The 27,532-nt window shown below is 37.8% G+C and overlaps 1 protein-coding gene and 1 long non-coding RNA gene across 2 annotated transcripts in view; one reads left to right on the forward strand and one right to left on the reverse strand.

The window, feature by feature from the left end:
• Window positions 1-27,532, forward strand: part of agbl4 (AGBL carboxypeptidase 4) — a 336,625-nt gene that overhangs the window by 21,221 nt on the left and 287,872 nt on the right. The window contains exon 3 of the mRNA XM_028443884.1: window positions 10,749-10,873. Coding sequence (XP_028299685.1) covers window positions 10,749-10,873 — 125 coding nt within the window. The remainder of the gene's footprint in view (window positions 1-10,748; window positions 10,874-27,532) is intronic.
• LOC114461646 (uncharacterized) lies at window positions 12,701-26,137 on the reverse strand. Its single transcript, XR_003673858.1, has 3 exons — window positions 26,049-26,137; window positions 22,997-22,999; window positions 12,701-12,710 (listed from the first exon to the last, which is right to left on the reverse strand). It is a non-coding gene; the product is annotated as an uncharacterized LOC114461646 (long non-coding RNA).

Raw genomic sequence — 27,532 nt, forward strand, 5'->3', positions numbered from 1 at the left:
ATTTCAATGATATTTACAAGCATTGGGAAAACTCCATGTTCCGTGACTGCTAGACTGCCCAAAAAATGACATCACCACCTCTTTTCCTTCAGCCCGCCTTTATTCACAGACTACGTGGTTTTGCTCTACTTACGCGCGGTGGGCGTGTTAGGAGCCTGGTGAATACGCATAGAAGTGAAGCACCTAACTGCAGGCGCGCAAAAAAAAAACGCTGAAGTCCAGACGGGAGAATAGACCCCTTAATACTTTGTGTGAAAGCCGTTGTTGGTAATGACAGCATCAAGATGCCTCCTGTATGGAGAAACTAGTTGCATGCAATTGCTCAGGTGTGATTTTGGCTCATTCTTCCACGCAAACAGTCTTCAAATCTTGAAGGTTCTGTAGGCATCTTTCAATAACTCTGGTCTTGTGTTCTTTCCATAGATTTTCAATTGGATTGCAGCAGATTTTTATTAAAAAGTATTTTGGTACATTTTTCCATTCATCCTTCCTTCAACTATATGAAGTTTGCCAGTAGGCCTACTGTTTGCTGAAAAACAGCCCCTCATCATGATAGTCCCACCTTCAAGGTGGTTCACAATATCATGGTATGAAAAGAAAAGTTTTCCAAATTTTGCCAGATACCATTTTGCCTTGTTCCTGTTGACATTTTGAACATCTGTACCAAAAATTGAGCCAATATAACAAAATTTTATTGCTCAACCGAAGAATTAGTAACTTCCACAGAAACCTATAAAGGTAAGTATGGTGTTTACAGTTTCTCCCTGTATTTATACTAAGTGAGTAAGAACATTAGAACAGTTCAAACACTATTCCTGAAAATAGAAAAATTAGACACTTTCTTATAGGCCATCAGTTGGGACTGAACCAGCTGATATGAATGATTACTTTTTAATTACTGGTTGGTTTCAGCTTATGTCTTGGCTTTCAATGTTTTTTTTTTTGTTTTTTTTTGCACCTCCTTTTCTTCCTGTGTTCAATACTTTTTCCCTGTGTAATTTCACATTATTACACATAACTTAATTTATGGACATCTATTGTTTGATTTCTTTGCATATGTGGGTTACATGGGTTGTTACCAACATCTGGTGAAAATTTCATGTCAATAGCAGCTTATTTACATACAGTATATATATTATTTTACTCGCTGTATGTTGGTGTCTATAAGACAAGTAATTTTAAATTTAATACACTAAAACAAAAATACTTTTCATTTGAAACATATTGTTGACAAATGCAGTGGATATGTACACAGTACGTACCACAAGAAACCAAGACAAGAATAATCGTATCATGATACAGGTCCTTTCTGAAATTTAAACTATCTGACTCAACTTTCTCCACCTGTTTATAGAGGACCATGTAAAACAGAACATTTGTTTCTTTCCCACAACAGGAACTTGATGCTACACATAGTTTTTTTATGATTAAAAAAAAAAAAGTTTATTTATTTTACAAAAACAGTGTTTGAAAAAGTATTGATTGGTAATGTACACTGATTTTAAATGCTCATTTCACAATTTGTTTTACAAAGTTTGTGTACTGCAAGCAGATTCAGGGTCAGAGTCTGCAGGAGGCAGTAGGAGTCGGTGTTTTAAAACACAATGATCTTAGTTTGACATAGTTTTTTGGTTTGTTCTTTTTTTAGGTTCTTTGGGCCTAGTCCTTCCAGAAATGTGCAAACTTGCAATTGCTGCAAACTCCATGTTTGTTGATTATCCTGCAATTTTAGAAACTTTTTGCAACTTTCACTCACTTATGAACAATCAAACTGTGACACTCGTCAACAAATAAATGATTCAGCTTGCTTTTCGTTGTGCATTGCAAAATGCAGGCTCATTTGAAAATAGCAGAGAAATAAAGATTATATAAACCACTTTGCACAATGTCAAAGATGTAAGATGTGTTTTGGAGCTATGAGATCTTTCTCTACTTTCTTCTACTAATGTGATGTATTGATGGAGCTTTGCAGTGGCAAGAGAGGGCAGGATCTGTCACATCTTTTAGCTATTGAGGATTAACTAGTTTACGAAAACTCAATACAATTGTTGATAAGGTTACACTCATCCCACACTTTATGTAATATCATAGTGAAACGTGAGTAAAACTTGAGATTGCTTGAGTGATATTTATTTGATTTAACAGGTGCTTCATTTGAGCTGGTGTCAGTGTGTTTATGTTATGTTATGACACAGATATCGTAATGTATCGTGGATGAAATTTCTTGCAATATATTGATTATTGTAGAATCGCTGTATCATGATAAAATCGTTATCGCGGGGAAAATATCGCGATAGTATCGTATCGCCAGGCACCTGGTGATACCCAGTCCTAGTTACTAATTAGTATGAGCAGCCCTTTAACTGACCAACTTCTCTTATTTCACATCAACATTAAAGCTGCTATCCAGAGTTTCTGAGAGAACATCTCAATGTCCCGCCCTAAACAGCCTCACTTCCTCCCATTGCCTCTGTCAATCTACCAGAAGCCACAGCTCTACTTTTTTGATGCACAACATAACAAGGTCGCATCGGGTCGCATTGATTTAGGTCTATGGGTCAGGTAGGAGCCTAAATCATATTTACCTGTTTGCTGTTGTGACGCGCAGCCTTGTTTCTGTGCACAGTTCCGCATTCACTTTGATTGACAGTCTCAAAACAAGGAAGTCGAAGCCTATTGGCTGGGCTCAGTCGGCGATCGTTTCCATTTGTATAGGGGTCTATAGGACGAAGGCGGGACTTATATACATTAATGTATATGAATGAACACAGGCAGTAGACCATAGTAAAAGACTAGTTGGGTATTTTTTTTTTGCATTTCAAAAGAATCATACATACATTTCCTCTTTACTTTAAACATTAGTAAACCGGCAGTCTTTACTGTATTTTTTTATTATCTTCAAAAACTTTTTATTTAGTTATAACTTTGATATTAAAATTATGCTTTTATTTTATTTTGTATTTACATATTTTATTTTTTTAATTTACAAAAATGTATTATTTTCCTATTCAACAGAAATGCAATAAACAAACTCAAGACAAAAAAAAATTAGTCAACTTAAGGATCAGGTTTCTTATTTGTCATTTCAGTGTATTTCCATACAAAAAAGCTAAATAGTGTTCCTCTTAGCCATTAAATGCACACAACAACAGTAAAACAATAGGTCCGGACATGACATTAGTGTACAGTAGGGCCGGGGTGATTTTGCCTAAAACATTTGAGTTTTGATTTGAATTTCAAGCTTTAACCCAGGTTTAGGCAAAAGTGCAACAGCAACTTCACAGTAGCTTAATTTTCTGATTAAGAAATCAGAAAGCTACATATTTTATAACATAACATTACAATTAAAAAATGATAAACTCTTCCCTTAGCATCTCAACATAGTGCGAATAAAAAATGAAACATGCCTGTGGCACACATGTAGCCTACTCAAAGGGTAAACACATGTAAACAAAGAAGGGGCTAGTTCACGTCGCGCTATGTTAACCCACGAGGACGGAATGCGAAAAAAAAATGCCAGATCATGTTTGTGTACTTGTGACAGCTGATAATAAATACATCAGTATAATAACTTCTTTTGAAAATTCCTAAAAAGCCCCCGTAACTTCAAGAATTGTATGCAGTGACAGTCACAGAATAGCTCCACAGCTGCTGTGATAGACTGCAGTTTAATGTACCTGTTAGGTAGTTAGAGTGTAGTCACTTGGAGGTGACATCTTTAATATTGCCTGCAGATAAAGTGATAAGGCATCAGGGGAGAAGGAATGCTTTCAAAAGTCATGAGGCAAGACATTGATGCTGCTTTGGTGGCATTCCTTTGGTAGAGGGAGGGAGAAAGGGGGGGGGGGGGGGGGGGGTCAAGAAGTAAAATCAGACGTTAAGCTGCAGGTAAATACTGAACCCCCACCATCATTGCTATATCTGCTGCTGGCTGGAATCAATTCTATCTTTTATCTGTCCCCTTCTTATGTGTCGAGGAATCAGGATGGTGGGAGGTGGGACACGTGTCCTCCAGGTAATAAAAAAGAACAAAGTAAAAAAATGAGGTTTAAAAAGGTGACACTCTCTCTTCTAACTGTTCCATGTTGTTGTATTGTTTGTTGTGGCTCTTGTGGCCTCGATTTGCCAAATAGCTCAATTACTCAACATTCATGAATGAATGCACAGAATGTTTGGTGAGAGAGTTGCTCTTGAAGATAGGGTGAAATTTCAATGTGTACATTTGTAAATATTCAAAGGTATTTATAAGTTATTAACAGGTGTGTGAATAGTACAGATACATCCTACTCAAGAAGTAGAAGTACTTTTAATTGATTGAAATTGTACCCAAGTACAAGTAAGTCGTACATAAAATACTCAAGTACAAGTAAGTCGTAGCTCAATTAAATAGTACTCAAAGTAAAAGTTACTAGATACTTTCATCCCCCACGTTTATTATTAGTTTATTTTACGGTTCCCTTGTATACAGTAAGCATATTATTCTTCTTAAACTTAATTTACCATCTGTATAAAAAAAAGTTTGTCAAAATGTATAATTATTTCTTAAATAAGATAACGCCAATTAATTCACTTCAAAATAAAACAATTCTCAGGCTCTAAGTAGAGCTAAAGTCATGAGCTCTAAAACTGAGAAATTAACCAGCATTCAATGCAATATACGTTTAAGCTGATTGGTCGGCTATGGTGTGATGCATTTGATTGTCATCTAGTCATTTCATTTTTTGTAGTTTCATAATGTCCTTCAATCATTTTAAAACCAAAAAAAAAAAAAAAAAAACTTTTGGGTGTAGAAATGTAACAAATTACTTATACATATTTTAAAACGTACTTATAAGTACAAGTAAAATTACTGATTTAGAAATATGCACAAAAGTGCAAGTACCCATAAAAGCAACTCAAATACAGTAATGTGAGTACTTGTAATCCGTTACTTTCACCTCTGGTTATTAATGACTACACTTCAAATGGATAACGCAGTATCTTGTGCAGGTACATTTTTTCCCCAAGTTGTAGGAGAATAAAAGTTTAGCTTGTGTGTAAAATCAAACATTTTTTTTTTTCATGCAAGATAGCCAAAAAAGTCTGGAACATATAGAGTGTTAAATCCACCACTAATTCATTTTGAAACAATAGCCATTTACTGTTATAATGCTTGGCCGTGTGTGTGAATTCCTCTTTAGGCCTGAGGCAGGCAGGCAAGCCTGCTGCTGCTATACGATGATCCATCTGCATGGTGAAAACCATCCATCCAGTGGATAGCTACAGGCAGCGGATCGGCCCATTGTGTGGGCTGAGGACTGTGACTGCTCCCTCTTGTACCTCCGTAATGGGATTACATTAGCCAGGTTCTTCTGCTCTCTCTCCAGCCATTTCTTTGTGGAGACACACACATGCACACACGGACGTACACACACACACACGGCTCATGTGTGAGCGACTGACTGTCCACTTGGGCACCTCATATTTGCACCCTGTTTATGTCCCTATCGCTCCGTGTAATGATTCAAGCTTCATACCAATTTGAACACTACTTATGTGTTCAGAAGCAACACTTTCTTCGAAAAAAAAAAAAAAAATCACTTTTTTTGCTACCATAAGTGTACGAAAAGCAGGAGCAGAGGAGACTCAGAAAGGCAGACAGATATAGGGAAAGACAGAGTTTTCCTCCAGGAATGGCCGTCATGTGGAAAATCTCTTTTAAAACTTACAATTCTGTTGTGCTGGGCTGTACCATTAGGAATAGACCGTTCATTGTAAACCAATTTATTAATGTCTAAACGCTGGGCTAGTTTTCCCTCAAGGACAAAGATTGATATTCAGCATAACCTGCCAAGACACTATTGATGAAAAATAAGGAGAGAGATGATACTGAAAAAGAACTGTGCCAAAGGTTTTAAGGACTAAAAAGAACTTTTTCTTCTTTATTTTTTTTTAACACAATATTTAGTTCATTGGGTTCAGTTACAGTTGAAGATTCTGTCCTCTTAATTAAGATCTACTATTTCAATTAATCTGGTGTACTGTGGTTTTGGTTTATTCTTTAGCTGCACATAGATGTTTAGAACCAACCTTTTTAATATTTTGTGCACGTTTATAAAGGGGGGTGGGAGGGTAAACTAATAAATTATGTAACTTAAACATTTTTTACAAAATTGATTTAAATGGTCAGGCTAACAGCTCATCAAAGTGTTTGATTCTGAAGGTAGGCACCATAAAATTAAAACAGAGATCAATGGCGTGTCATATCCCTGCTGCTCTGTGGGCTGAAAGTGTAATTTTAACCTCGAGGCTGCAATCATCTCTCATGTCAGACCTTCTCGCGTTGGGTTCAATAACGCAGCCGCCCATGGATACTATCTCATGCTAGCCATGCTACTAAATTCACAAGCAACAGCCAAACACCATTAGTCCACTGTCATGCTGCTGCCATTGATCCCATCAGAATCTATCATAAACTATTTTGTTTTACAAGTTATATTATTGAAAAGATGATGCTTTGATAGGTGTAGGTTTTAAAGCTTAGTGTGTACTACTGTTGTTGCACTAAAACCTTGCTCTGACCTGCAGTCTTTTGAAATTGCGCCGGTAATAACGGATTAAAGGTGATTACATCTTTTTTGTCCTTTTTTAGGCCGTGCTACTGGACTCAAAACGGCACTCACTTTGTTGTTCTTTTTGTTGTTGTTGTTGTTGTGTACACTAGTTAAAATCACTACTCCTCTGTTAATTATTAACGGATCGGGCTGAAATTTGGTAGGTATAATCTATGGATGTGTGCGCATCAACGCTCAGAGGCCGATTTTTGAAAGAAAAAAAAAACCAAAAAGTCGATTTCTCATTTATTTGTGAGTCAAATATTACGACGGTTGGTGGTACCAAATCATTTGCGCATACCAATACATAAATGGGGCCCATTACCCTGTACGTGTCCGGGGGACCCATTTTTCAGATGACTTCTCCTCCGTTAGTTCTTGTTAGATCAGAATGCAGTTTGGTATGAATACTCTATGAATGAATATGATGAGACGGAGCCCTTTTTTTGAAATTTCCTGTAATTTCCAAATTTATGGGAACGTAGTCGTGCGATATATCGTTTTAAAGGTGATTCAACGTAGATTGCGATTATGCCTCGCACAATTCAATTAGAGGCCTGACAACAATTTCATTTAAAAAAATGTTTTCTCATTTATTTGGGAGTCAAATATTGCCACAGTTGGTGGTACAGAATCATTGACACATACCAATATATGAATGGGGCCCATTACTTTGTATGTGCCATGGGGGCGCCAGGGGGCCCCATTTTTTACTCTGTGAAACTTAGTCATTTGACTGAATTCTCTGGAACATGGTACGTGCTGTTTGGCACCGAGATAACACCAGCTTTGTTGGAGTTCCCATATTGAAAGAGTTATTCTCTTCATATTTGTGAATGTAAAACATCTTCAATAAACTATAAGCCAGTTCAACATTACCAAGAATCAATCAATTAAAAAAAATATCCACAAGCTAATTAGTTGCATATTAGTAGAAATTTTAGTTACTAAATGCTAATTAAAAGCAGAGGTAGTTCTTTTCACAAATAATGAGCAATTGATCTGTTTTATAGAGAATAGGGAGTTTTTTTTTAAATGCTCAGATTAGACAGAAAAGCAAAATAAGCATGGTGAACTGTGTTCATAATAATAAAGAATAGAATGGAATTGCTATGTTCAAAAGTTACAGCTTTCATTGTGGGGATGTTGTCACATGTTGCTATGGCAATTACTGGTTTTGGTTTCAGTATTACAATGCTGCTAATCTCCCACATGTTGTAAAAGGTATGATTCGTGGTGGGCTGGTGATAAGGTGAATTATACTAAAATACAAGAGCAACATTTCTTTTGAGTTATGACAAAGAACTACACCGAGGTACTCAAACTTTTTTCTGTTGCGCCCCCTTTGAAGAATGAATTATGTTTCGTCCCCCATCGCAAACAAAATTTCAATCAATCATTAAAAAAGGTAATGAACTATTCTTCATCAAAATTTGTAAAAATAACATAAAATGTGCAATCACATATTTTGGAATAGTAATACTACAGTTTTTTGAGTGCAAATAAAAACCCATTTTAACATGTTTAATGCTCAATGTTCAGCAAGGCCGTTGTTTGGGAACCACTAAATAGTCATTAATGAGTTAATACATTTGGGCATAACCATATTTTGAGGTTAGCTAAACCACCTTACATTTTTTTTTTAGGTGAAATTAACTGCCAGGGTTTCTTAATAGAACACCATAAAAAGGCAGTTCCACTAAGATTAGATGTTAAAAACATTTTTCACAAGAAAACTTCTCATAGACTCATCTTCTGTGCCTGCTTTATCCTGCAAGGTACACTCACAACCAGAGGAGAGCATGCAAACTCCCCAGACCAAGACCAAAACTAGTGCTGCCCTGTGGACTGGATCAGCACAATTATCATTATTATGCACTTTACTTGCGAAGAATACATGTCAGTGATGGTTGATAAATCAGACGTGTTTTGGCTTTTGAAACATTTAAAGTACATTTTAAAATAATTATAAAGTAGTTACTTTGTATGCAGCCAATGATATATCAAACAAAATGACTCTCTGCTAATAGTGAAAAACTGTTTCCAAACTGACCTGGAAGGTGACCTTCATAGGTCTGTATTAAATGGGCATAAGATCCCCATATTTAGCTGTCATTTCTGTGAATTGCTTTAATGTTGTAAGAAATGATCGATTTACCACCACATCTGCTTGGAACAGATGCTGCTCCACCATTTCTGTCCCGCCTTTGTCAATGCTTTCTAAATGCAGCTGGGTCTTGGGCTGCCGTCTGCCTGCTTTTGGCTTTATCCATGTTCAATGATTTTCGATTGCATTGCCAACCAGCAAGATAGCAGGACTGTGCATGCCTGCCTTTAGTTCCCAACTCGCCGACTCAATCAAATTCATTTATATTACTCTTTGTAAATCTGTCCTTTTGAATTTCTAACCTATAATTTGTAGTGTATTTATAGCCCAATCGAGTACAGGGATGGTTTTAGTTTTCATGTCATCTGCTTTGACACATTTTATTTTGTGGCTGAAATAAAACAAATTAAATAAAAAATAACTTTGCAAGATAAATAAGTAAATAATTTTTTTTTAATGTAAATAGATCAGAAATAAATGCACACATTTTTAAAATTCCACACGTAATGTAAAGCTAAGGAAGAAAAAGACTAAACAAATGTGTTTATTTTGTAACTCTGGACTTAATAAAATTGAATAAAAGCTGATTCAAGCTTTTACTGTGAATGTTTTTTTGTGCATGGGTCTCTGACTCCATGGTGAACCTTTTTCTAATTATAATTAGAGTAAATTTGTTGAGTTTTATCTGTATTTAAATCAATAGAGACTAAAAAAAAATAGGGAGATGAGGTACAGCAGTTCTAAACAGTATATCTGTCCAGTATTTTTTTTTATTTTGGGCACCAGTGTGCTGGAATGAGACACCACTCACTATTAGTGAAGGCTGTTAATGGAAAGGCAACAAATAATAATAGGGATCACAAACTAGCTTATTGTTACTCAATGATGTCCAACAATGTCTCTTTGTCTACTAAAATAAGAAAAAAAAGCCGTAATAAGTTATTAAATGAGTATTTTTACATCACTTTTGAGAACAGTATAGGAAAAGTGTGTGGATTTGTTCCTGTCAGTGCATGCGTGTGTGTGTGTGTATGTGTGTTCGTGCACGTGTGTGTGTAGATGACTTTCAGATTAGCTGTTCTGTGGCAGAAGGAGTGGGATCTAGTTTGACAGTGTGGTAGTTAGCCCATCTGTTTATGATCAGCTGTGTATAAGTTTGTGTGCGTGTGTTTTGCTCTGATTGGTGCTACCTGACTCCAGGTGGTCACTAACGTGGAGGGAGGGAGGAGGTAGTCTTATAATTCACGAGTTTGCCAGCAAACTTGACTTTTGTCCAGCTGTTGGTGAGTAGCTGCAATGGTTCCATCCAACATACTGTCATTTTAAAAGTCCCCCAAAGTGTTTTTTTTCCCCCTGCAGTTTAACAAACAGGCCACTTGTCACACTAATAATTTGCTTATGTACTCTGAGACATAAAATTCAGGCCTGTCTACATATGACAATGAGGAAGCAGTGCTTATTTTTAGCTTTCTTGTCAAGGAGTCTTATACCAACCATCCCATTGACAGCTATGAGAATTGGAAGAAGAAAAATGGTTCTCATGGGATTAATTATGCTTCCACTGATCAGACTGATTAGCTGTTTTTTCTTTCTGAATATCGTATTGTATGTCAGGTATAAACAGTTGGAACATGACTTGCTGTCTGTCTGCTCTTCATACATACTGCTCTCTGGGGGCATTGAACGGTGTAACGGACTTAGTGGTGTTAAAGAATGTGCAGGTAAATCTAACATTTGATGAGGGAGGACACCACCGTACCAGTGATGAACTACTGACACAGAATCTTGGAGCAAATTGGTCATTCATGACTATTTATTTTGAATGAAGTGGCAAGAATTTTAAGCCAACTGAGTTCAAGAGTTTGTTGTTTTAGAAATCAGACATATTTTATGGTCTTTAAAAAGATGCTTCCTTCAATGTATCATCTTTTTTACCACTCCTTTTGCCTTTACATACTGTCACATTACTCTTAAGTTTTTTTTCCTTTTATATATTGTTCACATTGTTTTCTCAAGTGTTGTTTTATTTTGATTCATCCTCTGTGCAGGGAATCTCGGTCGTGTTGACTACATCAGTGATTTTGAGTTTGACCTGTTCATCCGGCCTGATACCTGCAACCCTCGCTTCAGAGTCTGGTTCAACTTCACAGTGGAGAACGTCCGGGAAACCCAAGTCAGTAGAATGTTTAAATTATATACTGAACCAAACAACTCTTTTCTTATACAACAAACAAGGTCTGGATAAATGAATAACAGATTTGTTATAAATGATTTAAAGTTTTCAGTGAAATGGCATGCCCTTCAGTGTCCTTGCTCTATTATTTTTGCACAAAAAGAAGATTAAACATATAATATTGATTTTTTAATATTTTATTTTAACTGTTGCTGGTGTAAATTATTGCACACCCAGTAGTGTTTAACATGGTCAGAATGTAAGTTGCACTAAGTTGTTTTGAAGGAATGAGGCTTACGGAAAATTAAGAGGTATGAGATTGAAGAATATAAAAATAAAGAAGAACACAAAGAGGCAGGAAAAAGACAGAACATAAAGATGAAATCACAGCATGCTGTTGCAACTGTGTTCCTGTGGAGTGTCCAGCTTCTTCTATCTGAGGCTATCAGTCCTATCACTCCATCTCCCTGCAGTGCTGTAGTCAGCACTAATCACATTTTATGGCACTGAGATGGATGGGAGGCCTCGGCTTGGAGCCGGATTGATCCCAGGGCCAGATAGACCAGCACCATCAGCCTGCAGCATGGGCAAACAGGAAATTTGCTCCTGTGGCAAAATGACAGAAAGCATCACATGGCAGACAGAGAGAATGTGATACAAAAAGTAACTGTACATGATATTTACTAAAGATTTACACATAATGTTGACAGCTAATATGTCTCCATAGTCTGCCTTTCTTTAGACCTCTCAATATGTAACCAGGTCTTTTTTGATAATGAGACCTTGTTGTCTCAATAGGACTGTCTGTATAAAAAAGTTATAGATCAATACATTTATTGAAAATACCTTTTATTTATTAAAACCTATCATGCCCCAGCCAATACCACCCTTCTAAACATGAAATGGAGACAAGACCCCCACATGGAGCTAGGTGGTGAACACAGTTAAACTGGCATGAGCAGCGTCAACACCGGGCACAATGTCATCTTGTACAAACTGTACAAAAACACAGCTGGTGTCCTGTAACATCTGTCAAAGCTTTTCAAAGTAGCTAGGGAAAACGGCATTGTTCCTTGCTACTCCTGCTTGGCGAACGGCAGGATTACCAAAGACAAGAATGGCAGTGATTACCAAAGACAAGAACTCTTCTAACTTTAACCAGTTCCGGCAGATTAATCTTCTAAACGTTGAAGCAAAGACTTTCACCATTTCTTCTTAAAGAAGTAGGGCTGTAGTCAACCAAGGAAATGGTTGGTCGACCAAGACTATGGCACACGTAGCGATTAGTCAACCAAAAAGAAAAAATAAATGAATGAATGAGCAGGTGCAGAGGAGGACGAGGAGAAAGAAAAAGAGAGACAAATATTTTGTTTTAGCTTTTTGTGGTACCAATTTGCTTTTAAACACAGACCATTTATGATATGAACCTCATTCAAGCTTTGACCAGAACCTGACAAAGCAAAACTGAAACCTACAGGTCTGACAGACACTAGGTATTTATATCCGTGCCCAACCTAAAACCGACAATTAAAACCTATTTTTTTCTTCGTACAAATGACATATTTGTTTGTTTTAGTGGTAAGCCTACTTTTATTAATAAACAACTGTGAACATCATATCAGCGCACGGGGAAACCAACGCACGTCAAACACAGGTGAGCAGTGTGCCCGCGGCACCAGAGACCGCAGTGGATCTATTTACATAATCCATGTATCAAATATAAGGATAATCCATGTTCTTGTGCAAAAAAAAGGATTGATTCAGTAGTGGATGCTTGTGCTTCAAGCCTGTCTTAATTCATTCCCTCTCTGCTCTGATCTGCTCTGAGGACAGCGCACTGCGTTGAGAGCTGAAGCGCAACACTTTTTTTGCAGCCAGCACTCACTCACACAGCTGTTGCTAGAATTAGAGTCATGTTTAGGCGTTAAATAAATTATATTTGATATTTAATCCTTATCACCTATATAAGTGCATTGCAATTTCTTTTTTAAACAATATTGAAACTGATACCATTGCTGGTCGAGCAATGAAAATATTGGTCGACCACGACAGCATCGACCAATTAGTCGACTAAATGACCAAAGTTGGCAGCCCTACAAAGCAGGGATCCATGACTTCTCAGGATGTCTGCAATATGCTAATATCTTGTGGCACCAAATTCAGTCTACAAAGACACAAAAGAGAAACCTCCATGTGGTTTTCTTGGACCTTGCAAATGCCTTTGCATCAGTGCCTCATGAAGTCCTGTGGGAGACATATACAGTAACTACTTCCAGGGCCCAAAGCAGATAGCAATGCTAGTTAGAGCATACTTCCAGGACCTCGAGTTCTGTGTGACTACGCAAGATATTACCACCGACTTGTCCAGCTGTACCATCTTTCCTCCTAGTCTTTACCATGACAATGGAACTAATCATCAGAGCTTCAGAGTGGGTTTATGGAGGGGAACAAATGATCAGCGGGCTCTGGCTCCCTCACATTAGGGAATTGGGTGATATGACAACTAGGGATGTAACGATTCACTCAACTCCCGATACGATTCGATTCACGATACTGGGTTCCCGATCCGATTTTCTCACGATTTATTTTACAAAATGGGAATGTTGACAAATGACTGAAAAACATTCCTTTATTTTTTTGGGGAAAATACTGTACTATTTTCCTTTTATTTTTCATTGTCAAAAGAATCCCTTGATAAACTATTCAAAATTATGCAATTTAACTAAAAATAAATCTTGAATGAAATAAATAAAGGAATAATACAAATGAAGAAGAAACCTATTAATTTAAATTCTGGTTCTATAGTAAACAATTCAAAACTACATAATAGTTCTTTTTCTTTTTAAAAGTGCAACTGAAAATGTATTTTGTGCCTTAACAATTGGACTTAAAAAAACAAAAAAAAACAGTCATTTTACTGTATTTATGTCAGATATTTGTTTAGACCAGCAGAGGGCGCTAGTAACCCAGTGGTCGGTTGGCATGCAGTTATTCCACCAGTGAAGAAGAGAAGCTATGCTAGCAGAGAGAGCTAATAGAAAAACGTCCTTTTACTGATATTCACATAATATTACAGATATTCTTTCGGTGCTAAAGGGGTAATGAATCATTTATGAGCATATTTAACAGTAAATGGCTGCCAGAAAGAAAATAGTAGCAGATTCCGCCCGTCACGTCCGCTTCTGGAAGGATTAATATATAGCGCCCTCTGCTGTTTAAAAAAAGTACTGCGATTCAATTTTCAGAGCATCGATGTGAACCGTGGCACCTATGAATCGATTTTTAACTGCCTTACGATTAATCGTTACATCGCTAATGACAACAATAACAACAAAAGCATGCACCAAGCACTTTCTGGACAATCTCCACAAAAAAAACATATCATGGCCTTGAATGGGGACCCAACAACTCCTGCAGCATACCTGTAGTGAGAGGCTAATAATGAGACAATACCAACTGTCTTGGAGAAGACCATCAAAAGCTTGGAAAGATGGTACACCTCTAACATATAGGACAATCACAAGCTGGAGCAGATCAGACAAGATGCAATCAGTGGCTTACATAGTATCAAGAGCGCTGGTTTCCCAGCAAAAAGCTGAAGTTCTGGTGTTTCCATTTTGGATTGTTGCCTCGACTCATGTGGTCACTAACCATCTATGAGGTAAGACTGACTCATGCTGAGCACCTAGAGAGTTCACAGGTTAGGAAATGGCTCATCCTACCAATATGTCTCTGCAGAGTAGGTCTGTATGGAAACTGAGCCTTGTCACTGCCCAGCTCTAGTCATGTAGAGGAATATAAATGTGCCAAAACAAGACTGTAGATGGCTTTCACAGAATTTTGGAACCCGGTGGTTAGAGGAGTGGCTTCCAAGCAAGCCACAGGAAAAAAGTGGACCCCAGCTACTGCCGTCTCAGATGCAAAATCTGCCTTCCAACATCAGGGCATAGTAGGCCAAGTCCAACAAGGCACAGCAGGATATGGCTTGGGAAAGCTTGAATCTATGTGGCAAAAGGCTACACTAACTGAACACCCACACTTGGTGATGGAGGAGATACATCACCAGGAGGAATCTGCCAGACAAACCAGAAGCCATATCCCAAGCCAAACAAGGTTGCTGGACTAAGTGGAGTGCTGTGAAGAAGGAAGAAAATCACATGGATAGAACTGCTGAGCATGGAATCAAATATGTTGAGCTTTACCATCAGTGCAACATATTATGTGCTGCCCTCTCCAGCAAACTTACATCTCTTGCTCAGAGAAGATCTAGCTTGTCCATTGTGCTCTCTCCCAGCAACACTCAGGGACATCCTGGTAAGCTGTAAGACGAGTCTAGCACAAGGCAGATATACCTGGCGTCAAAGCCAGGTATTACTGTGTTTATCGAGTACTCTCTTGAGCAAGAAGTCAAATGTCAACAATATGCCTCTCAAGGCCCAGAACAAGCTCTGGCAATTATCTTCCTTTCCTTTGAGGGAGAAAAACAGGCTCTCATTCTCTGACCACCTGATACCAGACCACTCCTTGGAGCCAGTGACTGGGCGATGCGGGTTGACCTGAACCAGAGGCTCACAATTTCACCAGAGATCACAGTAACTGACAAGCATACAGACATGGTCCTGCGGTCAAAATCCTGTTGGTGAGCCTTCATCATAGAGCTGACTGTCCCATGAAAATACACTTTAACAGAGACATTTGAGTGCAAAAAGTTGCAATATGCAGACCTTGCAGCTGAAGCAACAGAAAGTGACTCTAATGTTATGTTGTGTCCAGTGGAGATGGGCTTCAGAGGCTTTGTTGCTGATTCCATGCTACAACTCTTGAGGGAGGTTGACATCAAGGGACAAGAGCAATGAAAGGCATTTAGGTAGCTCTTGATGCAGAGAACTGCAGAAAAGAGCAGCCTCTGGCTGTGGCTGAAGAGGAGAGATCCTAGTTAGGCTGTTGGCTGACTATTGTGGAGCCGGCAGCGAAACACACACCCATGTTTGATCAGCCTGCCTAAATTGAGAATGTCTTGTGTTAATAAACGGCGGAAACACTCAATGAGACAGAGGTCACAACTGACGACATGTAGTAGTGTTGGCTCCATCTAATGATCCTGGAAGACTCGTACCTTTGGAGAAGACAAAATCAAGCAGATATGGAAAGAAGCGCTTAGACATGAAAGTGCCAAAATCTCCAGGGTTTGTAAGAACAAGTTCTACAAATGAATCTGCAAAAAGATTTTGTATATTTATACTATGAATGTGTGTCTATATGCGTTAATGAAATTACAGATGTTAGGTAGCTGTGTACCTAGAGTCATTTTAGTTCAATAGTATTTTGTTGAGGTACAAACAAAAATCGTCTGTAAATTCAAATAAGCATAGAATAATGGTGTGAGTAAATAAAAGGCCAGAGTAACTACAGTGTCAGAAGGAGGCTGTGCTATAGAGATATCTGTGGGTTACAGGAAAGGACTGGGCTGTTGGAGTGTTTCATCCAGCTAAGCCTTGCTAACTCTCAGCCAGAGCCAAGGGAATGGGGAACAGTAAAAGCCCGTGATATTGGAAGTGAGATGGCCATTTTGAAGGAATGTAAGCTGGTGAAACAGATTTGGTCTGCCTCAATCAGCTTAGCAGCTTTGTGGGAAATTGGCTTCACCGTAGCACTGGTTGTGATGGATGCTGAATGAATGTCTCTGTTTTTTGTGTTCTCTCCCGTTTATTGTGCGTATTGAACCACTCACTTCACAAAGTTAAGACTAATTTGTGTTACGTTGGCAGCAATAATCAATGCCAAGTGGCAATTTGATGTTGGTTGAAAAATTCTGACAAAAAATTGACTTAGTCCTTTGGACAATTAGTAAACGGTCTTTAGGAAGTCATCCAGCTTTGTTTGCTTGTTGGGCTGTTATAAGGCCACAGCTTTGCCAACCCACACAGACATGCTCCATCTACATGATTCAGGGCATGGTCATTGTCATATCTAACTGTGAAGATGACAGTTTAGGTTATTACAGGGATTTTATCAACTGGATTCACATTATACCTTTCTGGACACTCAATAGCATTACAGCACTTTTCATTTACACTACTGTTACACTGATGAAGATAAACTGCATCTGTAGCCACAGGGTAATCTGACACAAGTGTAACTTTGCTCATGGTACTTCCAATCCAATTCAGATGTATGTTTACAGTTATAAGGTAATGTGGGGATATAGTAAAACTAATCACCCCAAGCTACTGCCTAAAAGTTAACGCAACAAAAAAATTACTTGACAACACAATTTGTATTCTTTTTGCAAACTTAAATACTGTTCTTACATTGGGTTTATACTTTTTAGAAATTATGATTTTTGCATTTTTACTATCCTAAAGACGTAAAGGACCTCCCCTGCACAAACTTCTTTTTATCCTGTGACTTTTTGTATGGTTCTGAAAAATTACTCCTGTTACATTTTGTATAGTTTTTTTATTTACATATTGAAGCTATTGATATTTCTTAAGATTCCTACACTTGGAACAGTTTAATATTTATGTACTAACGGCACAGCTTTACCTTCACATCACTCACTGTATTCCCAGGATTTCTCACTTATGATTCAATTGATGTTTGCGTGTCAGTCAAATGATAAAATACAGCATATTTGTTTTCATGCACTTTTTTCTTATTTACAATCTGCTGATTTAACAAATATTTGGACGGCAGTCAATTTTAGTTAGATTGTTCCATGTGGCATGATATTCAGAGTTATGATACTAACAGTTGAAAGTAGAGGCTCTGATTTTCTGTTTTCTGTTTCTGAGGTTAACCTTTTCTGTGTCATTTCCGTAGCAGTTTAGACATTTGTGTTTCATCGGTTTTCTCTTAACATATGTCATTACTGTTATCAGATGTCATTACAGATAATGGAGTCATCAATATTTTCAATTTTATACACTGCAGAAATACCCCGAAAAAAGCATGTTCTAAGGTCATGCAAGATTTGATGTCCAGCCGTTTGCTACACTTGCTAAAGCTAGACAAGGGATTTCCCGCTGTATGATGAAAATGATCATGTGATATTGTCCGAAAAACATCCCGGTGTGTGTTTAGTCTGTGTAATATAGCTATTTTCATTTCAGAAGGTGAAGTCCTTCATATTGCGTCATATTATGTCAGATTTCAGTCTCTCTAAACAACTGTTTAGAGACAAATTGTGTGTAAATGCTTGATATTTTCCAAAACATAAATGTGAGGCTTTATTCTGTCACATTAAAATGTGTTGATTATTCCTGAGCAAAAAATAACAAAAATTAATTGAAGAATAATGATGATAATATTAACAATATTGCCATTTCATCTTCGGGAAATAAATTAAATTTCCACCCATTCCATTCCGATGTCAAAGAAAATAGCAGGCTCTCTATAAGCGATCAGTGCATAAGGACTTCAAAAGTTTTTTTTCAAATGTCTTTCAACTTGGCATGTCAGGTGCTAGTGGCATATACTTGTCTAGTTTTTTTCTGTTATAATCAGAAATCAGTGGTTGAATTGATACTGTATGACACCCCAAAGGGTGAGTTTATACGCCTTCCCATCCTGCTGTAGGAGCGTGCTTGGTGTCAGGCTCTGTGAAGGGCATGGCTGTGCACTATTATCATAGTAGCCTTCAGGGAACCATTCATAGAAGACAGGCAATAAAACCTTGCACATAGTGCCTTCAACTCCTTCAACTGCTGCATAGGGTGATTTGTAAGCCATAGTTGTTCAACTACTCTCCATAATCAAGAAAGACATGATGAATAGGAGCATGATAGGCCATGTTTTACATAAAACCCCTAAAGTTTCTTTGTTTCATCACTTTTTGAGACTTTGATGACCAACTCACTTTAAGGTATTAGTTATAAATCATTATTAAAACTTACGTAACCCTTGGAAACACTGTCACTATAAAAGTACCCAATTTAGTCTTAGCTGTCCCAGTTGCTATTTCAGCCTGAATGTTAACCAGTTTGGCAAATGACTGCTGTTGTCACAGGGGAAAAAAAAAAAAAAAACTCTGGTAGCGTAAAAGACACAGATAAAGGTAAAATCACTTTAATTGTTATCACGACTTTGACTTGGCGCTTACATGTTTTTATTAACACCTACGACAAATGAATAACAGCGTGGTTTACTCCGCCTTGTGCTGTAAGTCACCTGGAATGGGCTCCAGCATACCTCTGTGACCCTATAAAGCACACATGTCAAACTCAAGGTGCACTGGAAAATCAGGCCTGTCAGGGCATCCAATCTGGCCCATGGTAATAAAAATGGAAGTGGAATAGGAACACATTAAAAATAAAGTAAAACACCATATTGATGAAAATAGGATTTTTATATTATAAAGATCACTTACTATGAATAGTAACCTGCATAGAGAGAGGAAAATAGACATGTTACAGTTTATTGGTTATTTTTCTTCAGTCCCATACATTTGTTAATAAGTGACTCTGCATTTCTAACTTTGTAACTTTAGGAAGAGCTTTCCTGTCAAATATATATTAAACTTTATTCAGCTCTAACAAGTATCCATCCGTCCATTTTTCAACCTGCTTGCTCCTATAAAGGGTCGCGGGGGTCTGCTGCTGCCTATCCCATCTGTCATTGGGCGATAGGTGGGGGTACACCCTGGACTAGGGGTGAAACCACTTTGAATGTAGCTTTTTTTTCTAGACCTATCAATACATTGGTCACTTTAATGGATGTCGATAAGTTGCCTTTGCTTTGCTACAAAATTAAAGAACTATATAATTCTGATGAAACTATCACAATAGATAAAAGTGTAATTATAACTGCCACTAAGGAAATTGTCACCAAATTAAAAGCAAAAGTTTTTAAATGCTACTTTAAAAAAATAAATACAAATATGAACTGATCTTTAATTTTTGTTTTATAATCTTGCATACAATAAGAAGTTAGATTTTCTGAGTTTTTGAGAAAAGTTTTATTATTTAAGTATTTTATTGATTGCCAAGTACAAGAGTATTGAGGGGGTGAGTCAAATGCCAAGTCTCACAATGCCCTATTCTCGACATCTTTGCTTCATTGTCCAACCATATAATTTACTTATCATTTAAGAAACACACCATTAGTAAGAAATATAATCAAGGGGGATGAACAAAATGAGGCATATGAGGGAGGCGGCAGCACAAGGAGTTGAAATGGATGACACATTGACAGGCGCTGGAAGAAAGTACAGGAGGAGGAGTAGGAATGTGGTATTTTTGAGAAATGACTTGTTTGTGTAAGCAGTACACCCCCCCTCACACCATAAGTAGAACATGTCAGCAATTCTGGGAACTGGACATCGGCTGTTGGTTGTTTTCAACATCAATGCAAGTCCATCTAGCTGGGGTTCTCATCTGAGCTTGCTGCAACATCGACTTTAGGGAACGTTCTTAGGTATAGTCTGTCTCCTTTGTTTCTTTGTAGATGAACATGTAGAGCCCACACCCTGTGCTTTCCTGTCTTCCTGTCAGCAGTCGTCTATTTTAGCATGGCCTTAACTGTTCTGTGCACCTTCACACTCTTGCATCAGTATTTAGAGAGCAACAGTAGCACAGGCTGGTTTCCAGTGAGCACCAGTAATGTGGGCTTATCCATGCTGACCCTAGTAAGCCATGATCATGCAATGAACACAGCTGGTGGTCGTTTACAGTGCATGTGGTAGGGCCGCATTTAGTCTGCTCATAGAACCGCCAGATAGATACTTTGTTCAAGGATTAAACTTCAAGACAGAAACTCACTTACACAACTGTCAACAGATTTTTGGTGTCTTCTTCCACCTCTTTTCCATTTCAGTCCATTGCGTTTTTTCCCCACTCGTAGCATATGGTGCAGGGGAGATAGGCAGTAACTTTTGTTTTTATAAAGTTTCGCTTCATAGAGTCTCGCAAGGAGAAACAAGCTTCAATGTGACACTACCATGGAGATTAGTTCACTTCAAACACATCCCATCCTAAACCAGAAAGTTTAGAATCCTTGTTTCATCTCTGAAGGAGAACGTTGTGGCAAGTCTTTTGTTTTGGTTTTGAAAGACATCAAAAAGTTCTAGCATGTAGTGTAGTTTATCGTATGTAAACCTGCTCACACTGATGATCCTCACGTCACAATTACTGGAACAAAATGATTTGACTGCAGCACAAAGTTAATTTTAATTCAGTGAATTTTAATTCACTCTGTGCTCCATCTCTGTAGCTCTATCTCAGATAATAGAATGTTTTATTATTTTTGCCTTATTATCAGCTTGGTCCTCTTTAAATAGAAGAGTGAAACCAAAAGACACCTATCTCGAGATACGAGGTATACTGTTTATGAGCAATTTAATTAGCATTGGCTCTTGTTTTCAGCACAGATGGTGAAACACTGTAAATTAATTACACTGTAAACATGTTATATTTCAAAATTTCTAAAGACTAGACTACAAAAATAAATAAATAATATCCCAGTTTTGGTATTATGAAAGCATTCCACCATTTCTATTTACATGTAGACTTTAGAAAATAAATTATTCATATCTGAGTTTTGGTATTATGAAAGCATTCCACCATTTCTATTTACCTGTAGACTTTAGATTAGAAAGACTCAATATCACAGTTTTGGTATAATGAAAGCTCAGTTTCCTTCCTCATATTACTACATGGTGTTACAACATTTGTGAAAATGCACAATTTAAAGTAATCTAAAGATGCACAAACACTACAAACAAAATATATACAAAAACATGAAGACCATATTACTAAAACCTATTTCAGTGTTTTTTTTTTACCCCCTCACACATAATGCAGAAATTGTCTACTTTCTGCAGTGGAATTAAGATTCAAACGCAGATCATCGTCAGATAATCATCCCTTTTGCAAAGTAAGAAAAGCACTTCAACTTGTGTTCTGTAAAGCATGCCCTATTTATTCATGACAATTGTTTTTAAACCAAACAATTCCAATATCCTGCTTAAAACAGTTATTACCTACTTACATTTTGTATTTGATCAAGGGTTTATCAAGAAAGGAAGCCAATATATTGAACTAATATATCAGCGGAATGGCCGATACAGATAACGGGCCGATGATATTTGAAGCATAGAAAATGCCATTGCAGTGTAAAGAATTGAAAGAAACAGACAAATTAACAGGGGGATGAAAAAGAGAACAGAATATACTGCCACTTTAATTTGTGTTGCATAAGGATGATAAAAGTTTTTTTTGCAGTAGTTCTACTTAACCTCATTAGTTAATTAATATATTTCATTTCATTTTAAAAGATGGTGTTTTTTGATGGGTCACTCTTTGGTGCAAGGCTAACAATGCTGCCTATTGGCTCTTATTTTAAATATTTAATGCAATGTTTTAATATTTATATACTACCTTTTCTGTCAAGAAGTGATCAGTGAAACTAGCCTGATAAGGTACTGCTGAGAAACAAGGCGGAGAAGCGTGTCAAAGAGATAGTAGCTCATAGCTGTGGTTTCAACAGGAGGCTTTTCAGTGACTTGGTAGCTGCTGTGCATCTGCATGAAATGATGAGCCTGGTGTCAGGACATGGATCATCCTTTTTCACCGAGTAATGAATACAGATTGCACACTGGATAGAGAGGCTCTGCAATCTGCTGCACCACAAATGAAACAACTGCCGTTCTAATCAAATAGTCTTTTCATGCCAGCGCAGCCCTCAACTTGGGCAAAATTCAATTCCAGATTCACAGATTTGTGTGCAGGGGGCTGGTGAGGCAAAGGAGACGAGGGGGAGCTATAAAAGTTGTAATTAGAGTATTGTTTAATGTGCATGTGTGCTGACGTGATCCTGTGATGTGTGTGCATGTAAGAATGGGGGTTGAGTCCCTGGCATCATGTTGTCATTAACCACTTGGTTATTTTAGATGGCAGTCATAGGATTGGTTCCAATTGCAGCAAATACACACGCCTATGCACAAATGCACACATTTAGCTAATTATGCCAACTAGTGGCTTGGGAGGACCTTCTCTGCTTTCTGTATTTAGAGAACAGCAAGGAGCTTTGACGGAGAGGCGCAGTGCGTCTTTGATGGTGCTTTTGTTTTTTGTTTGTGTGGTTTAATAATTTAATCAAGCCAAACGTCCTCCTTGTCTCTGCAACTGTCTGTTGGCGGAGGCTAATTATCATGCAGATTGTTCTCCTGGTGCTAGAGATGAGAGTTTGGATCCAGAGGGGGGAGGGAGGTGCTGATGGCGGTAATTTAACTGTGTGCTGATGGGCTAAGCTGTCTTTCGACCGCTGTTTTATTGTGTTGGAAGGCTGCTGACGTTTTACTATTCTAATAAGCTGCCTCAGATTGAAATACCTTATTTTTTGGCATTTTTTAATCCTTGTTTTTGTATCATAACCAAAGGATTATTTAAAAAAAAAAAAAAAGTTTTTATTGGCCATTGGTTTTAATTAATGCCCAATGAGAGCTGGAGATAGGCACCAACAGACCTCAGCGACCCTGAAAAAATTAGCAAATTTGAGGAGGGGTGTTTAATTGTGGTCGGTTTGTTATGTTCATTCTTTAGGGTTTTTCAATTTAGCGTCTTGTTTTTGGAGAACATGTGTGTTGTTGGGGTGGGGGTTCTTTTGTGTTTTATTGTTGGTCTATTGGTTCCTTGGGGCTTTGAGCTTGCTTTTACTGTTGTATTTTAGCTGCCAAGTGGTGCACTGGTCGCTCTGTTGTCACCCAAGGTTATGAGTATTAACTGTATTCTATTAACGGTTCTCTATACCTGGGTTTTCCTTTAGCCTCTGTTGGTCTTGTTTAATTTAGTTCTTGAGTTTTCTTTGAGTTGTTTTTTAGTTGGAATTCTGTTTGGTTTATCTACAGTCTTTCTCTGTGGGCCAGAAATCATATATGAGTTTCTGCACTCCCAGTGTTTTTTTTTTTGGGTAAGTAGGTTCCTCCTGTCTCCACTGAGGTGAAGCCCATTGTTCTGATTACTTTCCTTCACTACTTGAATATCTTTGTTGACCATGTGCTTATCAGAATATTGATGAAACATCCTTGCCTGTTCCTGTCTGCATTTGTATCTGTATCTGTAAGTCATCCATTTGTTTTAGTTTATTTGACAAATATTTCATTTTACTTTTTAGGTTTCTAATCAGCCTTTTGTCTACACCTTGTTTTTTGAACGAGTTTTCAGAGATTTTTTTCCTCTGCATTAGGGGTCCACTACCAAAGTCCAGACTAAGCAAACTTCATAGTCGGTTGTCTGGACTGGATGTCTGTTTGTGTGTTTGAAAATGTTGATTAGGCAACTAATTTCAGTTACAAATAAAAGCTAAACATTATAAATAAAATAAAAATATACCTTTGAAAAAGGAAATCATTTTCTTGTATTATTTAATGTAGGAGTCTTAATACAATTAGTCATGGTTTGCGCCAAACTCCTGGAGTTCATCATTATAGGTATTAATGACCTCTTTTTCCCCTGGAATAACAGATCAACAGCACCAGCAACAAAAAGCTGTATATACTATAAAGCTAAAAAAAAAAAAAAAAATCACTTAATTATTGGTTCAAATGCTTGCTTATTGCTAAGAAAAAAAAAAGGCTTTTAGTTTCTTATTGGTCTGAGATTATTTTGATTACTTTGATTAAGTCTGTTTTTAATGTAAAATGCTTTGTCTTTTTAGTTCATTGCTGTTGCACTTTTACGGTTGCTAATTAACTTTAGTACATTGTCTATGACTTTCTTGCCAGTGAGTCACTGATTTTTTTTTTTTCTTCCTTGTAAAGCTCAGCCAGATTTGATTTCAAAGCTGCAGGCTTAAATTAATGTTTGTGTAATCAAATCATTGGATAGACGTACCACTCAACTGCATGATGCATAATGTAAAGTTCTCTACATTGGGCACATTTCCAATCCTAAATTCTGAACCGAATGACCAGAGTCATTGTATGGAAACTTAATATACAAACAAACCCCACAAAAACTAAAAACTTTCTAATGTAATCATACCAAAATTATGCACCAAATATGTGCCAAAAGAGCTTAAAATCAGCTATGTTGTGTTAAAAACACAAGGGTTATCTTTGTGCTGACTTATCCCGCTAAGGGGACACCATTGACAAGTTTATTGTAGTTTGGCTTTTCTTCTTGAAGCCTGTCTTTCTTGTCCATTTATCCCAAGCCCGAATATATGCTGGGTTGTGTCAGGAAGCGTATCCGACATAAAACATATGCCAAACTAAACATGCAAATCACTTAAATGACTTCCACACCAGATTGGTTGAGGCCTGGGTACTGTTGACCTACAGAGTACCGGTGGAAATTAGACTCCTGTTGGTTGAAGAAGAAGAAGAAGGCGTGTTCGTAGGCAGAAAGAGAAGAGGAAAGACTCTAGGGTCTAGGACTGAGAGTAGAGACTGTTGGCACAATGACACTGAAAGCTAGAAAGTTGGCGGACGTGATGCAGAGTTGGAAGGTGGATATTCTGTGTGTCCAGGAGACAAGTTAAGTCTGGAAAGATTGAGGAAGTCTGAAGTGGCAGAGAAGTAGGTTAAATTGGTGCAGGGCATGTATGAGAGCTGTAAGACAGTGGTGAGGTGCTGTAGGTGTGACGAAGGAGTTCAAGGTGGAGGTGTGTCAGCTTTGAGCATATTTTTGTTTGCTATGGTGCCGGAAAGACTGATAGATGATATTAGAGAGGAAGCTTCATGAATTATGGTGTTTGCAGCTGACATTGTGATCTGTAGTGAAAGCAGCAAGCATGTGGATGAACAAACATCTAGAGAGATGGAGGCATGCCCTGGAAAGGAGAGGAATAAAGGTTAGCTGCAGCAAGACAGAATACATGTATCTGAATGAGTGGAATCCAAGTGAAGTGGTGATGTTACAAGGAGTAGCGATAAAGAAGGGGGAGGACTTGAAGTTCTTAGGGTCAACAGTCCAAAACAGAATAGAGTGTGGAAAAGAGGTGAAGAAGCATGTTAAAGCAGGCTGGAAAGGATTGAGAAAAGTATCAGGTGTGATGTGTGATAAGAGTATCAGCAAGAATGAAAAGAAATGTGTACAAGACTGTTGTGAGACCAGCCATGATGTATGGTTTAGAGACAGCGGCTCTGAGGAAAAGACAGAAGGCAGAGCTGAAGGTAGCAGAGAGAGGATACAGTAAATGGGATCAGGAATGAGTACATCAGAAAGACGATACATACTAGATGTTTTGGAGATAAAGTCAGAGAGGCCAGACTGAGATAGTTTGGACATGTACAGAGGAAGGACAGTGAATATATCGGTAGAAGGATGCTGAGTTTGAACCTGCCTGGCTGCATGTCAGTTGGGGTGAGAGAAGAGGATACAGAGGATAGGGTTAGATGGAGGCAAAAGATTCGCTGTGGTGACCCCTGAAGAGAACAGCCAAAAGGAAAATAAGGCCTTTCCTCTTGCAACACGTGTCTTTAGCTTATTTACAACCATAATTAGTTTTTGTTGTTGCTAGTTTTATTGCTAACAATGCATTTTAGTATATGAATTTACCAGTGCATATTATTCAGTGTTTTTGGTAGACTTTAGGAGGTAAGAAATCGACAAGCTATGAGAACGAGTGGCAGACGATGCTGCAGCATTTTGAAGGGAGACACTGGGGAGTCGGGACTGTGCTCACACCTCATATTGTCGGGTCAAGACAGTTGAGCTTTTTTGTGTGCTGTCAGTGATACTGGACGGGTGTCTGACTGTTAGTAGGTCGCTGGCCTCAAAGAGCATGCTGTTGGCAGAGACTATGGTGGTCACAGTGATGAGTGAGCATACACTTAGTCACTAATACACTTGTGCAACAATATAAGATGCTGGCCTTCAAATATAATTTTAATAATAATAATAATAATAATAATAATACATTGTATTTGATTTATTTTAAGTGCCTTTCAAGATACCCAAGCAGACAGGGCATATTATCTATGTGTATGTGCTGTATGTGGAATTGGTGTTACTTCATGCAGTGCGTTATCTCTTGCTAGCACCTGGGCTTTATGGTGTCAACACTATGCTCCACCATAAATCAAGCTGTGGTCTCACATGTGTGTTTGTGCTCTCTATCTTTTTAGTACCTGCAGGAATATAGTCTTATTCTGTGTGTTTGCGTGTGTGCATTCACGTTTTTGATTGTAACTGTGTCAGTTAGTGTGCATTGAAGGCTTCAATGTGTGTGTTCTCTGTAGTTATGGATAAATGTAGTTCTGAGAAAACAGAGTTCACTATTTTTTCCTGCAAAGATCCTCCATGTTACAAATCTTAAGACTAGTAATATTTACAGGAATCTTCTCAAGAACACAATTCAGATCAGAGTGTATTAAAGACAATGTAGTGCTTTGCCCACCCTACTTGTGTGCTTCCTCCAAAGTGGCAGCAGCTCAGTTTGAGTGTTTGAGAGTAAACACATGTTGTTTGCTGATACCACAATTTACCAGCTCCAGGGATAAAGTGGACCTGTGCATTCCTGTAAGAGCAAATAAATCAGAGGAAGAAATACTGTAACTCCAGACCTTACAAAAGCTCCAGAGTAACTGCACATTTTATGGTTCTGCTATATATGTCATTATCTTTTTCTATATATCATGTAGCTTAAATTAGCTCAGGTAATGTATAATATTAGAGGAAATAAGTTGACAAAATGAATAAATATCATAAGGGTAAACCT

The sequence above is a fragment of the Gouania willdenowi genome, chromosome 4, assembly GCF_900634775.1.
Source record: "Gouania willdenowi chromosome 4, fGouWil2.1, whole genome shotgun sequence".
NCBI lineage: Eukaryota > Metazoa > Chordata > Actinopteri > Blenniiformes > Gobiesocidae > Gouania > Gouania willdenowi.